General features: G+C 42.2%; 1 protein-coding gene across 1 annotated transcript in view; it reads right to left on the reverse strand.

Moving 5' to 3' along the window:
• The window catches only part of LOC129552314 (ATP-dependent translocase ABCB1), a 115,293-nt gene that overhangs the window by 72,322 nt on the left and 25,137 nt on the right, over positions 1-17,834 (reverse strand). The window contains exon 3 of the mRNA XM_055420594.2: positions 12,368-12,539. Coding sequence (XP_055276569.2) covers positions 12,368-12,539 — 172 coding nt within the window. The remainder of the gene's footprint in view (positions 1-12,367; positions 12,540-17,834) is intronic.

Here is a 17,834-nt window from a genome sequence, read left to right on the forward strand (position 1 = left end):
GAATTTTTTTCAGATTCTATTTTCTATATGCAAGTATACACATACATGCTTATTTTAAAAGACAGAATCACAGTTCACATTCAGTGGCCAAGTTTCCATGTCAGTATGTGCGTATATGGGGCCTCCCTGGTGGCTCAGTTAGTAAAGAGTATGTCTGTAATGTGGGAGACCTGCATTTGATCCCTGGGTTGGGAAGATCCCCTGGAGAAGAGAATGGCTATCCACTCCAGTATTCTGGTCTGGAGAATTCCATGGAAAGAGGAGACTGGCAGGCTATAGACTATGGGGTCACAAAGAGTCAGACACAACCGAGTGACTTTCACATGTGCGTATATGTGTATCTTTGCTTTTTCAAAGTTGCATCTATTTCAGTTGCTTCCAGTCTTACTGTTACATGCAATGCCGCCTGAAACACACTTGTCCACATATATTACATATGGTAAATATTTTTGTAGGATACATTATCACAATAAAGAGGGCTGGATCAATGCGGGGAGCCCACTTTCAATCTTGTAGTCATTTCAGAAGTTACAATGCAACATAGAGGGCCTAGTTCAGGTGAGTGTGCTCTTGATAGGTATGGGAAAGAAGAGGAAAAGCTTCTCTGGCAAAGAGAACAACACTGCCTGTGTGAAGAATGAGTAAGCTGCTTTGGCAGGAGTCTGGGTGTGCTGTGTGGATGGAAGGAGGTGGACACATGGTTGAAAGATCATCCAGGCTCCCTAGGAATGGCGTAGTAGTAGTAGACATTGTGTGTAGACATTGTGTGTCTATGAGTGTGCATACATATGCACAAGCACATGTGTGTGTATGTATGCACCTATACACACTTTCCTTCCGATTCTCCAACATATCGAGTAGAGTTCCCTGTGCTATACAGTAGATCCTTGCTGGCTTTCTATTTTATATATAGTAGCGCACATGGGATAATCCCAACCTCCTAATTAATCCCTCCCCAACAAGAAAAGCCAATATTTAAGTGTAGCTTTTATGTTAATAAAACACTTGCTTAGATTCTTGACCACTTTCTCCTCCGGCTTCCAGCGCCTCATTCTCCTCGTCCTCCCATAACTCTGATCCCTCCCTCAGTCTCATCCACCAGTTCCTCAAGCCCTCTGCTCCCTCCTCGCTGCTGCCTCTCAGGATTTCACACTCACTCCCAGGGTGGCCGCTACCACTTGTGCAGCTTCAGTGACTCCTGCATCTGTCTGGGAGCCACTCAAATCCTCTCTTTCCTCACAGCCAATGTGGTTCAGGTCCCCAGCACCTCTTACATCTGCTCTAACAAGAGCCTCCTAACTGGCTCTTCTAATCCCATCAAGTCTTTATCTTGCCATTTTTGGGAACAAAAATATAATTATATTGCCTCTGTGAATAACCTTAAACAACAGTCCACTGAATAAAGGACAAAGTCCAAGAGCCATAACATGCCCTATTAGTCCCTTTGCAATCTTACACAATAAGCCACACAATGACTTTCCTGATTTTTCTTTTATCCCCACCCTTTCTCCTCATCCCAGTAGCTAGGGCACTGTGCAGTCACCAGCTTGGGTTGGGGGTAGGGGGCGAGGATACCACCGCATAAAAGGAAACAGTGCCCAAGTCTGCTTGATCATCACGTTCCTGAAGCCTTTGCCCTTGGGATTGGAGAGGAAACTGGGCACGACAAAAGATGTTGCTTAAATTTCATGAGACTAAACTCTGTCCCTTTAGACTAAAAGCTACTTTCCACGTACTGAGATGAGATGGAGGGGAAAAGTGCTGAGAGTTTTCCTCCTCTAAGTCTTTATTCATTCTCCTCTCTCAGCCTTTTCCTAGTCTTTCTCCTGGAAAACACTGGTCCTTCACGCATGAGCTCAGTGTGACCTCTTCCCAAGTGGCTTATCTCCAGCAGGGAGACTCATAGGGTTCCAGGGTAACTGACACATGATTCAACTAAGTCAACCCCAGAACAGACACGCCACGGTTCATATCCATCTCCTCCTCCCATTCCCACTGGTGTAAGCGCCTAAAGAACACGACTATGTCATTTATCTTTGTACCCTTGGTATACACCCTGCTGCTCTGTCTGCTGTACCTGAGCCTGCTCCAAAGACGTTCAAAGATTTCACAGAGCCAGCAATACGGAGACCGTTTATAAGAATATTCCAACAATCATTCTATTTTGTACACGTGTCTTGCATATTGTAGGGTTAAACAGAGATACAGCAGACCACCACTTTACTACCTGGGGGTAAGGAAGGCCTTTTCTAAAACCAAGCAAGACTGCAAAGAAACCTACAACTAAACAGACTTCTGCCTGCAATGCAGGAGACCACCTGCAGGAGACTCAGGTTCGATTTCTGGGTCAGGAAGTTCCCCTGGAGAAGGAAATGGCAATCCACTACAATATTCTTGTCTGGGAAATCCCATGGACAAAGGAGCCTGGCGGGCTACAGTCCATGGGGTTAGGGTTACAAGAGTCAGACACGACTTAATGACTAAACCACCAAACAGTGTCCAGCACCACAACTAAAGGCTTCATACCATTTTGGAATCACATTTAATTGCATTTTTATCTGACCCAAATATCTCAATAAGTTTAGTCGTTTTAACTACTGAACGCTTAATAACAGTATAAACGACAAGCATTTGACATGGATACATTTGTGATTCCCTAACTGGTAAAATGAGATTATGGTATAAAGGGGTTTTCAAACCATACTGCACATCAGGCACTGTTCTAGATACGTGGACAGACCTAGACGGAGAGTGCCACTGTCTCTCACCTCACTGGGTTTCTGTGCAAGCAGGACATCCCTCCACTGTCAGGCCCCAGACGTCATGTGATAGGGTCCCACTGCTGAAACAGTGAGACAGTCAACTTCAGAGACGAACTGTTCTTCTGCTATACCTTTCTTCCCATTTGAGAAGCTGTAATAGCCTGGCAGGCTGCAGTCCATGGGGGTCGCAAAGCGTCAAATATGACTGTGTGACTGAACTGAACTGAATAAACAAGTAAATCAATAAATCAACAAGATAAGTGTAATAACTCATAAAAGCAAAATAAAGCAGTGATGCTATAGTAACTATGGAGTGGACTAGGGAGAAAGGTCTTTCTGTGGGGGAAATGAATGATAAGAGGCTGAGGCAGGTTCTACATGGCCCCGAGCCAGGAAGGAAATGAGAGTATTCATGGAACAGTGAGGAGGTCACTGTGGGTGGGCTGTACTCAGAAAGCAATAAGCAATGAGACTGATGAGGCAGGAGGGGGCCAGACAGGCCAATGGAAGACGTATTTATTCCAGGCTACGGAAAACCACTGAGGACAGATGTGACCTGTCATATGTTTGTGAAAGCTCATTCTTAGGGACTTCCCTGGTGGTGCAGTGGCTAGGACTCAGCAATCCCAATGCAGGAAGCCTGGGTTCAATCCTGGTCAAGGAACTAGTCTCACATGCAGCAACTAAAAGTTAGCATGTTGCAACTAAAATCTAGAACAGCCAAACAAATTTTTTCAAAAATTTTTTTAAAGCTCATCTGAGAGTGTGTGGATAACTGGATACTAGTGGGTGGGGGTGAGTGGAAGCACAGAGAGAAATTGGGAAGAAAAAGCATGACTTGACACAGGCTGCAGCTGGGACATATGTGGTGGCAACATATGCAGCGACTTCAGCACTGCTGCCGAGTGGTCGGAGAGACAATGAGCAGAGATCCTCCCCTCCACCACTTTCAACCAAGGAAGCCTCTCTTTGAGCTGTTTCCCCCGGCAGCATCTGACAGACATCATTCACACAGGAGGATTCTCTGATTAAAGACATGAGTAAACCACTGCCTTCAATGGCCTGTCAGGTCCGTTCTAGCTCAAGAATGCTCTGACTCAATGTTTCCCGTCATTTTGTGCAGGAAGCTCCATCAGACACAAGCAAGAGGAACTTGGACCTTCTGCTTAGATGATCACTCCCCTCTGGCACTTGCCTGCCACTCAGGGTGGCTGGGCTCATCGCAGGTGACCGAGGTGACTCTGGGAGCCACAGTCACTCCTGGCCTGAAGAGCGGCACCTCGGGGCTGCCCTGCCTGATAAACTGATATGTAAGTCCACAGGATGGCATCTTAGGGAGAGAAAAGACCAAATGAAAAGTTGGGTTTGAAGCGTTTGCTTCAATTTTAGGCAGAATTTGAAACCAACAATGGAGTGGGGAAAATACCAGAATAAAAGGCAGGATTCCTGGCCCAGGAATTTAGCAATGCCCACTAGCAAGCAATTCCACTCTGGCCATGTTGGCTCAACTTCCTGAGCACTGGTTCCTACATCTATAAAATTATGGGTTTGGGCCAGATGATTCTCTGGGCTGTTTTTCACCTATAAAATTCTGTGATTTGGTCTCTCATTTATTCATCTCACTTCCTAAGCACCTAGAATGGGTCAAGTATTACCTATTTTCATTTTTTGCTGCTTTTTATATTATAGAGTTTACCTTGTAACTAACCTACTTTTTAAAAAAAGTGTCTCCCCCATAGTAACAACAACAATAAAAAATCTGACTATTCTACACTACTACTACTATTCTAGAAAAATTAGACATAGTTTAAGTTTTTACTCAAACTTAAAAAATACACTGCCACACTAAACAATATACTGCAAAATATTTTGCCATTATTTTGTATTTTATTTTTCCAGAAACTTATCTCTTAGAATTTTTCCAATGAAATAGTTGGGAACAGAGGAAATCCTTGAGCTAATAAAAAAAAAAAAAAACCGTCATGGACATTTTTACGAAGTACTTAGAACTGAAATGTCAGCTATCATTCTAGTCGGAAGCACACTCATCATGCTGGCCTTGACGACACTGACGGCAGCGTTTTCTATATTTTCAACACCAAGGTCACACACTCAAGATCTGCACATTCTTTATATGTTCATAGTTTAAGCAGCAGTATATAGATATTATTTTGATTACTGGCATTTCACAAATAGTTTTCATGTTCCTCATATGAGTTTTAGTGAGGTAAGAGTAGAAATGGTAAAAGATAAATAGAAAAGTCTCTCTACTTTTGTTCCCTTTTGCCTGAATTATTAACTTGCTTTAGAAGTTGAGTGTCTCCTGTTCTCCCTTCCTCAGCCCATAGTCTGGTAGGAGACTAAACAGAACCAACCAAGATATAGTTATGGAGAAAAAGAAAAGTCATCCATGTACCATCAGTTGAACCACTAGAGACAAATAATCAAGAGTTTAGTTTAAGGGTACCTCTGGGTGACATTCACACCATGAGACATGACAGATCTCCCCCACGAACTTTCATTTCTGGATTAACATGTAATCCTCAGTGTCTTCCTTTCTGGGTCTCCCTCTGTCCACCTGATTCCTTGGACTTGGGGCTGGTCTGCATGGGTTCAAATAGTGAATAACTCTATAACCTCAGTCACTTAAATATACTCAACCCTCTGAGCCCTGGTTTCCTCATCTGTAATGTATAGATAATAACAGTATCAACCTCACGTCCGTGAAAGAAATAAAGGCGTTAATACACATAAAGCACTAAGAAGAGTGCCCAGAAGATATTAAATGCCCAATAAATCGTGGCCCAGGAGATTTATCATCCCTTCAACTCAAGTGATGCCAAATCTCTAGGCCTACTCTTTATGCCAACATTCAGTCTCTTACCTTCAACTGCCTGGGTATCGTTTACACTTGTACCCAACCTGTCACCTTTAACACAACATGTCTAAAAATGACAATCACCTTTATTCAGGCTCATTTTCAGACAGTGTCTCATATGAGGCATAGGCTCATGAGGAAGATGAGAACTCAGAATACTACAGAACTTCAGCACTGGTTAAGATCTGTCCACACAAGTCAATCAGAGTTCACAGGCCCAAGTCAACAGAGATTTTAAAGCAAAGGCAAAATCTAACAAGATGGAGATACAAGGGAGTAGGATATCAGGAAATCAGGTCCACAACAAAAAGATAATTAAAGAAAGGTGTTACGAGAGGAGAAAGCTTATTACAGCAGCAGAGAAGGACATGCTCACTCAAGTTTTTACGACTGTCTAGTTCAAGCCTATGTTATCATAAAACTCCCAGAATTTCAAGAGCCTTAGCAAATCCAAGCTTCCTTAAGCGAGGAATACTTCCTGTCCAACAAGGAAGCTCTGGTACCTAGTCTGCCCCCATGAAGAGGTCACGAGGTTCTACCTGGAGAAGGACAAGAAAAAAGGTCTGACTCTCCCACCAGAAGCATCAGAAAGCTTGCTCGCCCTCGTCTCCAGGACCAACATTGAAACCTTTGAAATCATTCCCATCCAGGCAAATTTCAGGACATCTGGAAGTCTGAATCTGCAAACAGGTTTATAACAGAATACTAACTGACCTAGGGTAAAAATTACTGTAGGGATAAATCATAAAGACACAGAAGAATATATGACAGGGGAGAGGCAATCAGGAGTAGCGGTGAGAGAAGGGTATTAGCTTTTCTATTTAACATTTCTTTTTAAATGTTTTCACTTGTTACACAGAACATGTCTACTTTGTGCATGAGAGAGATACCAACTGACCAAACTTGGTTATCATCTCCACTTGGAAGCCTCCCATGATTCCTAGATGGAGCCAAACACCATCCTTTCCTTCCCAAGTATTTTGTGTATCTCTGTATCATAGCACTACTCACATCCAACTGCACTGGTTGGCTCCCTGTCCATTCCACCCATTATATCAAGTTTCCTGGGGGCTGGAAATGCTTCTTTAGGACACATACGATTGCTGGTACATACAGCACTCTGTCAATTTTGTAAAAAATGCACGAGAGAGTCATGAGCTAAGTTTTATTTTAGGCAAAATGAGGGCTATAGTCTGGGAGACAGCACCTCAGATAGCTCTGAGAAACTGCTCCAAAGAAGTGGCGAGGGAACGACAGTATATATTCAATTTTCATAAAGGGGAGTTCATGCAATCAAGCACTTCTCTTTGCAAAGGTTTTCTGCTGGTCAAGAGAAACTAATGTCACCATGAAAGAAATAAGAGCTTTTCTAGATATGAGGAGATGCAAGAACTGGGCTCCTAAGATCAAATCCTGAAAACATCTATCTGAAGACCTGTTCTGCCAGTTCACCAGGGCACAGAGTGCCTCATTTCTGATCTCCATCCTAAACTCCACATAAATAGTATAATAATGTCTGTGGCTTCCATGAAAGCAGCCATAGATAACATGCAAACAAGTGGGCGTGTCTGTGTTCCACTAGAACTTTATGTATAGACACTGAAATTTCAATTTCATATTATTTTGTAATGTGTCACAAAATGTTTTTCTTTCATTTTTTTCCCCAGTGATTTAAAAATGCAAAAATCATTCTAAGCTCACATTGGCATAAAAAGAGGCAATAGGCCAGATATGGCCCACGGGCCATGGTTTGAGGCCCTTGTCTTCCCTGAAAGGCATGGCTAGCAGTCCATAGTTACTAAGGAAATGCACCTGAAAAGGATGACTTCACATTTATAACAAGTACTGAGTGACTTGCAGTATGCCTTTCAACAACTATAAAAACTGAGTATCACAGAGTTCTGAAAGATGAAATAAGGAACCATATCATTGCAAGTTATGAAGGTTCATGTGCAAGGAACATGGAAGCATGAGCTTCCTGTTGATAATTATAACAAATATTAACAATTATTGAGCACTTTTTTATGACTAAACCCTCTTCTGTGAGCCTTAAGTGAGGAAACCATTTAATTCTCACAATCATTCTATGAAGTAGGTTCTACTGCTAACTGTTGCAAAGATGAGGAAACTAAAGTATGAAAATAATCCCCCATTCTTCTTTACTAAAAAGTGACAAACGTGGAGTTTCAGCGCCAGGCAGTCCTACGCTCCAGAGCCTGCACCTTAACTACTGAACACAGTATCTCTTAAGAAGGTAGCAGAGACAGAGACAAAACGTCCAATATTTCTCTAAATTTCCCCAAGACTGGAAGAGGGAGCTGAATGGGAAGGACTGGCAAGGAACGCAACGTGAACTACATCCCTGGGTGGAAACTCTGCGATCCGAACACCTCTGAAGGTGCATGCCGAGGAGGAGCACGTCTCCACATCCGGACCATTCTGAGAACTTGTATACGCTGCTAGGTAACTAAGTCAGGTTACGGTCCGTCTCACATGTAAATATGGACCAGGCAAAGCCAAGACACAGTGATGGTTAGTACTCCTACTTAAAGAGATCGATTATTTAATTATGAAAGTAAGGGCCAAGTAATTTTTCAGTGATAGAGATAAAATGTATGTAAATGTTAATGCTTCCCAATGTTCATAGCAGCATTATTTGCAATTGCCCAAGATATGGAAGCAACCTAAGTGTCCACTGACAGATAAATGGATAAAGAAGATGTGGTGTATATATATGCACATACAATAGATTACTACTGAGCCACAAAAAAGAACAAAATTTTGGCACTGGGAGCAACATGTGCGAACTTCTATGGCATTATGCTAAGTGAAATAAGTCAAAAACAAAGACAAATACTGTATGATATTATCAGTTATACGTGGAACCTAAAAAGAAAAAACCCAACAAACTAGTGAACATAATAAAGACGCAGACTCACAGATACAAAGAACAAACTAGTGAACATAATAAAAGAGATGCAGACTCAGATATAAGAACAAACTAGTGGTCACCAGTGGAGAGGGGGAGAGAAGGGGAAGGGCAACACAGGGATTGGAGGGGAAGGTACAAAACTACTGGCATAAGACAGGCTGCAAGGGATGTGTCGTACAACACAAGGACTACAGTCAGTATTTTATAATAACTGGAAATGGAAAATAACCTTTAAGCGTTATATGAAATAAACTTATACAAAAACATTTTAAAAAATAAAATTTGAAAAAGACCAAACCACACAGCTCAAGGTGAGTTCACTGTGGCCCATGTGAGTTCAGCTCTGCTAGCTTTAGGCAGCCATGTAACAGTCCATTCTTCCCAGACCGGGCCAGCCTTCAACAGTTGTGTTAACAGCCCAGTATTTCCTGATCAACAAGTCATGCTCAAAATTCTCCAAGCCAGGCTTCAGCAATATGTGAACCGTGAACTCCCAGATGTTCAAGCAGGTTTTAGAAAAGGCAGAGGCACCAGAGATCAAATTGCCAACATCCGCTGGATCATGGAGAAAGCAAGAGAGTTCCAGAAGAGCATCTATTTCTGCTTCATTGACTATGCCAAAGCCTTTGACTGTGTGGATCACAATCAACTGTGGGAAATTCTGAAAGAGATGAGAATACCAGACCACCTGACCTGCCTCTTGAGAAACCTGTATGCAGGTCAGGAAGCAACAGTCAGAACTGGACATGGAATAACAGACTGGTTCCAAATAGGAAAAGGAGTGCGTCAAGCCTGTATATTGTCACCTTGCTTATTTAACTTATATGCAGAGTACATCATGAGGAACGCTGGGCTGGAAGAAGCACAAGCTGGAATCAAGATTGCCGGGAGAAATATCAATAACCTCAGATATGCAGATGACACCACCCTTATGGCAGAAAGTGAAGAGGAACTCAAAAGCCTCTTGATGAAAGTGAAAGAGGAGAGTGAAAAGGTTGGCTTGAAGCTCAACATTCAGAAAACAAAGATCATGGCATCTGGTCCCATCACTTCATGGGAAAGAGATGGGAAAACAGTGGAAACAGTGTCAGACTTTATTTTTTTGGGCTCCAAAATCACTGCAGATGCTGATTGCAGCCATGAAATTAAAAGACGCTTACTCCTTGGAAGGAAAGTTATGACCAACCTTGATAGTATATTAAAAAGCAGAGACATTACTTTGCCAACAAAGGTCCCTCTAGTCAAGGCTATGGTTTTTCCCGTGGTCATGTATGGATGTGAGAGTTGGACTGTGAAGAAAGCTGATCGCCGAAGAATTGATGCTTTTGAACTGTGGTGTTGGAGAAGACTCTTGAGAGTCCCTTGGACTGCAAGGAGATCCAACCAGTCCATTCTAAGGGAGATCGATCCTGGATGTTCATTGGAAGGACTGATGCTAAAGCTGAAACTGCAATACTTTGGCCACCGCATGCGACGAGTTGACTCACTGGAAAAGACTCTGATGCTGGGAAAGGTTGGGGGCGGGAGGAGAAGGGGACGACAGAGAATGAGATGGCTGGATGGCATCACCGACTCTGTGGACATGAGTTTGGGTGTACTCCGGGAGTTGGTGATGGACAGGGAGGCCTGGCGTGCTGTGATTCATGGGGTCGTGGAGAGTCAGACACGACTGAGCGACTGAACTGAACTGAACTGAAGCTGAGTTCAGCACGGCCCTCCATCGAGTACATGCAGGTGCACAGCGCGGTAAGAAGAACACCTCCCACAGTTAGATCAATGTGTGTGTCTGGACTTAATTAAAAAAGGAGCAAGATCAAAATGGGTCACAGATGTACATATAAAGTCGGCTGAGCTACCACAGAGCACTGAAAGATTCTGGCATTGTAAGGTGGTAACACAACTCCAAAGAATATTGTTAAATTACAGCATGCATGGGAACCAATGAACACAGAAAGCCCTAAACATTTCCTTTCGCTGACTGGTGTGAAAGAAAGGTACCCGTCCAAATGTGGGGCAACATCTTCTGGCCGGTCCCTTTGAAGGGGCTTAACAAACACATGAGAACTTTACAGAGCTCAGACACACAGTAAGATTCTCTAGCCCAATTCATTACTGGCATTCACAAATTTGAAGTGGTCCTGCCGCAGGGTAAAGAATGTGCTCTTCAGGATCACACACACCAAAGAAAAAAAGTTCCTAGGATCCACAGACAGGTATCAGAGGATCCATAAAGACCCCCAAATGGAATGCATATCTACGTGCTTATTTCTGAGGGAAAGGATTCATAGCAATCATCAGAGACTTAAAGGTCCTGCAAAATCTAAGTCACTAAATCCTGGAGTGCACAAACAGGCCTCTTCAAGGTTTCCATGACTGAGTGCACATCAGGCTCTAAGTCTTTGCGCTGCTGCTGCTGCTAAGTCACTTCAGTCGTGTCCGACTCTGTGCGACCCCATAGACGGCAGCCCACCAGGCTCCTCCATCGCTGGGATTCTCCAGGCAAGAACACTGGAGTGGGTTGCCATTTCCTTCTCCAATGCAGGAAAGTGAAAGTGAAGTTGCTCAGTCGTGTCCGACTCTTTGCGACCCCATGGACTACAGCCTACCAGGCTCCTCCATCCATGGGATTTTCCAGAAGAGTACTGGAGTGGGGTGCCAGTGCCTTCTCCGAGTCTTTGTGCAGTTTAGTTGACCAAAGGTGACTTGGGAGCTCACAGTTATGAACCAGTTTCTCCTCAATCAAGTTCAAGGCTGTGAAAGTGTGTGACACACTAGTCCACTCACTTTCTCACTCTGCTAAGAAACTCGTTTTAGTCTTTTTTCGGCCATGCCATGCAGTTTAGGAGATTTTTTTTAGTTCCTTGACCAGGGATCAATCTGGGCCCTCAGCAGTGAGTGTGGAGTCCTAACCACTACATGGCCAGGGAATTCCCAGAACTTATTTTAGGTTTCCTTTCTTGATCAGCCAAATGTCTTGCTTCCTATTTTACTGAGAAGACACGTTCTACAAGTCCTCATGCCCAAGTATACCAGCCTTTGAGCACTGACACTCAAATACTGTCTTCTCACCCATTATTGTTGGTGAACTATTCATGCCTGTACTTCAAGCAAGTATTTCCTCTTAAACATAAGTTTCCTTCCTTTCTCAAGGACAACACTCAAATGAATCTCTCTCCTCTCTCCCAAAGCATCACTTTCTATCTTGGATAATTTCTATTAACATACAAACAAGCTGTTAATCTCCCATCCTAAACACACACACAACTTCTCTTGTCCCCATTTCTCCATTTTCATGTTTCCAAAAAGCCCAACCTGTGACGATGCCCAAAATTAAATTTCTGGTATTTACTGCCAAAACTGATCTCCCTCATCTCAATTGATAGTAACTGCATCCAGTTTATGCAGTTTCTCAGACTAAAATCTTTAGAATCATCTTGGATTCCTGTCTCTTGTACCCATAATCAATATGTCAGGGAACTGTGTAACTGATTCCTACTTAATATTCAAATACCAGATTAGGTTCCAATACCTTTTCCTGAAACTGTCTGGGATATTTCTGACTTCATAGAGCTCTCTTTTCCTATCTATCTCTACCAGAACTTCCACAGTATGTTTTAATGACTGTGAATATCATCTTCTCAAATTCATTACAGATATGAACTATAGCTCAGACCCCTCCATCTCCCGCAGCACTAAACACACTAATGCACACTTAGTGAGGACTCCACAAACTTCACTGAGTCAATGATTTTTCATCGAGCTTTCAAAAAAGTCAGTACCACAAACAACACTTACTTTCATCAGTCATGTTTGAAAAAGTTATGTTTCCAAAATTTCCAGCACCTGCAAAGCTATCCGTCATGTCTCCAAACACTAGCATCGTGAGGGGGAATCCAGCTCCATGGATGATGGCGGCCAAAGTTCCCAGCACCATATACAACCTATCGAGCCAATTTGAATAGCGAAACTAAAAAAGGAGAAAATACAGACAATAGGAACAGTTAGCACGATGTCATGGATGGTTAACTCTACTTTCCAAATGTATCCAAAATCTAAATAGTTAGCTCTCAGACTACTATTGCAACCACCTTGGCCTAATAACCTAAGAGACATAGGCATTCACTTCTTTTTTTTTTTTTTTTTTAGTTTTGACCTTCTTCTTTATATTGGACTTAGTCTATCCACTTTATAAAAATTAAACTATAGTTGATTTATAATATATTAGGTTCAGGTGTACAACAGTTACTTAATAATTTAATGGATTATACTCTAAAGCTATTATAAAATGATGGCGATATTCCTTATGCTGTACAATACATCCTTGTAGCTTATTTATTTTATACAGTTGGTTTATACCTCTTAATCCCTACCCCTATCTTGCCCCTCCTACCTCCCCTTTCCCTACAGATAATACTCTTGATCTCTGTATCTGTGAATCTGTTTCTGTTTTATTATATTCATTTATTTTTCAGATTACACACATGATACCATTCAGTGTGGTCTTTCTCTGATTTATTTCACTAAGCATAACACATTCGAGGGCCACTCATTTTGTTGCAAAAGGCATAACTTCATTCTTTCTATGGCTGAATGTATGTGTGTGTATACCACATCTTCTTCACCCATCTGTCGATGGACAATTAAGTTGCTTTCACATCTTGGCAACTGTAAATAATGTTATTAAGAACACTGGGGTGCAGAGATCTTTTTAAATTAATGTTTTCATTTTCTTCGGATCTATACCCCAGAGTATAAGAGTATAAGAACTTCTACCCAAGAGTAGAAGTGTGGTTCTACTTTTATTTTTTTGAGGAACCTCTATACTGTTTTCCATGCTGGCTGTACCAATTTACAGCCATACCACCTTGAACGTGCCTGATTTCATCTTCCTTCTTCTCTTACATACGAGAGCATCATGAGATGCACAGGACATTCTGGAACATTCAGTTCAGTTCAGTTGCTCAATCATGTTTGACTCTCCGCGACCCCATGAATCACAGCACGCCAGGCCTCCCTGTCCATCACCAAATCCCGGAGTTCACTCAAACTCATGTCCACAGAGTAGGTGATGCCATCCAGCCATCTCATTCTCCATCGTCCCCTTTTCCTCCCGTCCCCAACCTTTCCCAGCATCAGAGTCTTTTCCAGTGAGTCAACTCGTCGCATGAGGTGGCCAAAGTATTGCAGTTTCAGCTTTAGCATCAGTCCTTCCAATGAACACCCAGGATTGATCTCCTTTAGAATGGACTGGTTGGATCTCCTTGCAGTCCAAGGGACTCTCAAGAGTCTTCTCCAACACCACAGTTCAAAAGCATCAATTCTTCGGCAATCAGCTTTCTTCACAGTCCAACTCTCACATCCATACACAACCACTGGAAAAACCATAGCCTTGACTAGAGGGACCTTTGTTGGCAAAGTAATGTCTCTGCTTTTTAATATACTATCAAGGTTGGTCATAACTTTCCTTCCAAGGAGTAAGCGTCTTTTAATTTCATGGCTGCAATCAGCATCTGCAGTGACTTTGGAGCCCCCCAAAATAAAGTCTGATACTGTTTCCACTGTTTTTCCATCTATTTCCCATGAAGTGATGGGACCAGATGCCATGATCTTTGTTTTCTGAATGTTGAGCTTCAGGCCAACCTTTTCACTCTCCTCTTTCACTTTCATCAAGAGGCTTTTGAGTTCCTCTTCACTTTCTGCCATAAGGGTGGTGTCATCTGCATATCTGAGGTTATTGATATTTCTCTCAGAAATCTTGATTCCAGCTGTGCTTCTTCCAGCCCAGCGTTCCTCATGATTTACTCTGCATATAAGTTAAATAAGCAAGGTGACAATATTCAGTCTTGACGTACTCCTTTTCCTATTTGGAACCAGTCTGTTGTTCCATGTACAGAAGATTACAGAGATCTATAACAGCTCATGTAAGAAATATAGTATTTGTGACTCTGATTCCCAAGTGTGGAAGCCATTTTTCAGCTCAAGATTTTTCTTGGTTAAAACACCATGACTGCCAAAGTTCCCTCTGAGGACAACATTGAGGAAACATGTTTTGCTGCTTTCAGAAAGTGGCTTGGGTCAAATATCTGCTGCCTAACAGCACTAGCATAAATGTTAAGTGGTATTAATTAGGCCTCCATGCCTGCGTGCATTCTCAGTCACGTTTGACTCTTTGCAACCCTATGGACTGTAGCCCACCAGGCTCCTCTATCCATGGAATTCTTTAAGCAAGAATACTGGAGTGGATGGCCATTTCTTTCTACAGGGGATCTTCCCAACAGAGGAATCGAACCTGCATCTCCTGCAGCAGCAGGTGGATCCTTTACCACCGAACCACCTGGGAAACCAATTAGGCCTCCATAATGAGAAGGAAAGGGAAAGCAATGAGTTAGATACGTGTTTCCCAAAGACCAGAGCAGATCTGCATAAACTCTTTAATTGCAGGCAAATCACAAGAATAAAAGAGTGAGCTCCTGAGACGCAAACCTGATGGGAAGAGGACACAGTAAGGGGAGTGGGCTTGGGCTGTGACAGGCCCACTTGGGAAGCAATGAAAACTTCTCCCATATGGGAGGATCTTCCTGACCCAGGGGCCGAACCCGCATCTCCTGCATTGGCAGGTGGATTTACCTTCTATAAAAAAGTATAAAATGGAAAAGTATCGAATTCCTCAGCAGAGGAAGAAAAGAGAGTTGATATACAAGGATTTCCCTCATCACCACTCCCAAAGTACTGTCTACCTCAAAAACTAGTCACTGGCTTGAATAAAAGTAAGAGGGCCATGAATATAAACATTTACTAAATGCTATTCAATGACTGAAGAAATCCAGTGATAAATACCGAAAATACAATTCAAATTAAAAATAAAAGGATATTCAATATACATTCTCATGCCTTGACAGCATGGTACACAGAGTAGAGAAGACACAAACTTGAGCGAATGGGTCAGTCTGTCCTTTGTGGACAGGCTTCATAAAGAAGGTGATGCTTCCTCCCAGATTCGAAAGTTTACCACGGGTTGAAAAGCAAGGAGGGGGACTTCCCTGGTGGTCCAGTAGTCTAGCAAGAAACAATGAGTGTGATTAAGAATAATTTGGAGACCAAGTAATGTAGATAGCATGTGGACCATTCTTTTATGACCTTAAGACAAAACAAGAGAGATGATGGTTACTGGAGAGGGTTGTAATGCCAACGGGTAACTATGTAAAGAAATCTTCTACATGTTTGTAGGTAAATGAGTCAAAGAGAGCACTGGTGAAAATACAGGAGGGAAAGTGAGATGCGACAATGTCCTAGAAAATAAGGGAAATAACTATTTTGAGAACCTGGAGTGAGGGATCATCAGCAGGCACGACAGCTATTAGGAGAGATAAGATACTCCCTGATGCCCCAAGACCCCTCATATCTGCAAGGGGGTAGAGCCCTTCCACAGTGGAGGAATCCGATCTGTCATCACCTTTACCAAGCGATCAAACTCAGTACCATAAAAAAGTAAAGTACACTGACATTTGATGTTTCCAGGTATGATGAGACATGAAGTACACAGCATCCCCTATGCAATTTTCTTACCAAAAATATTTAGCAGGAATGTCTTAAAATCTCTAGACTTAATTCTCAGTATATAGGGCTTCTCTGGTGGTTTAGATGGTAAAGAATCTGGTTACGCTTCAGGAGACCTGGGTTCGATCCCTGGGTCAGGAAGATCCTCTGGAGAAGGAAATGGCAACCCACTCCAGTATTCTTGCCTGAGAAATCCCATGGATAGAAGAGCCTGGTGGGCTACAGTCTATGAGGTTACAACAGAGTCGGAGATAACTGAAAGACTTCTACTTTTTTTTAGCATATAAGAAACGCAAGATGTGGAATAATAAGTTAAATGACACCAGAACAAAGTAATAAAAATTGTCCAGAGGGTGAAGCATTCTATAGGAAAACTGGTACCATATTTTCAACAGGTCAATGTTATTTAAAAAGAGAAGAAAACAGAACAAATTGACTGTAAGACACACTTAGGGGAGGTAATTGTGAAAGTTCAAATATGAACTGTTAGATAATACTGAGGAATTAACATTCATTTTGTTAAATACAATCACTGTATTACATTTTAGAGGAAAATGTTTGGTAGGAAAATTTTTAAGAGACAGAAACAGAGGTACTTAGAAAATATCATGAAATCTATAATTTCAGGTGAAATGTACGTAAAAAATGTTAACAACTACTAGTTATAGACAATGGTTATATGAGTATGCATTTTCTATTCCACCTTTCTACATGGATGAAAAATCAAAGTAAAAGTTTTTAAAAGGAGTAAATGTTCTCCAATAGGGAAAGGTATGTCTCTTCATCTCAGGCTTGAAGGAATGAGCTAAAAGTGAGCACAGATACAAATAAGTGTCTGAGAAGGAGGAAAAAGTTGAAAAAGTACAAAACCTCATATTTATTTGTGACGTGAGGCAAGACTGATTTCTGGAGGGCATGTGGTAAGAAGATTTTGAGAGGGTAACAGGTAGGAAGGCCAGGGGTCTCCAAATGGAGGAAATAGGCTGCAAGTGTCAGACTCTCTTAAGCAGCAAGAGGAAACAAACAAGTGTTAGATTTTTTTCCCCTTCTCTATACAAATTTAAAGAGGTTTCTCTTAAAATTCTGTGTTGCCATGATGACACCTGGCTCCACCTGAACTTTTCTCAAACCTTGAGCTAACCAATGGGTTTTTCTTACGGAAATGTTTGTCTTAAGCTATGTTAATGGACTATGCACTTACCCTAGACTCTGTCTTCAAGTTGGTTCTGCCTAAGACTCAGAAGGACTTGACAAACTCATGCAAATGTTCACTTAAGCTATGTTAATGAGACTGTATTTGCTTGGAAACCTACTTTTCTTCAAGATTCATGTCAATCATTTTATGGCCTGGGGAAATCACCTTGTGCCAGTGTTATCTCAAACTGCATGTTGTAGGTGAGGGGCCTGGTGCCACTCTCTGAGTTTTGAGACATTTCCTTTCTCTAACTCAGTTCAGTTTGGTTCAGTCGCTCAGTTGTGTCCGACTCTTCATGACCCCATGAATCACAGCACACCAGGCCTCCCTGTCCATCACCAACTCCCGGAGTTCACTCAAACTCATGTCTACAGAGTCAGTGATGCCATCCAGCCATCTCATTCTCGGTCGTCCCCTTCTCCTCCCACCCTCAGTCCCTCCCAGCATCAGAGTCTTTTCCAGTGAGTCTACTCTTCGCATGAGGTGGCCAAAGTATTGGACTGCTAGTAG

Source organism: Moschus berezovskii, chromosome 3 (genome assembly GCF_049115385.1).
Source record: "Moschus berezovskii isolate FMDL1 chromosome 3, NW_MosBer_1.0, whole genome shotgun sequence".
NCBI lineage: Eukaryota > Metazoa > Chordata > Mammalia > Artiodactyla > Moschidae > Moschus > Moschus berezovskii.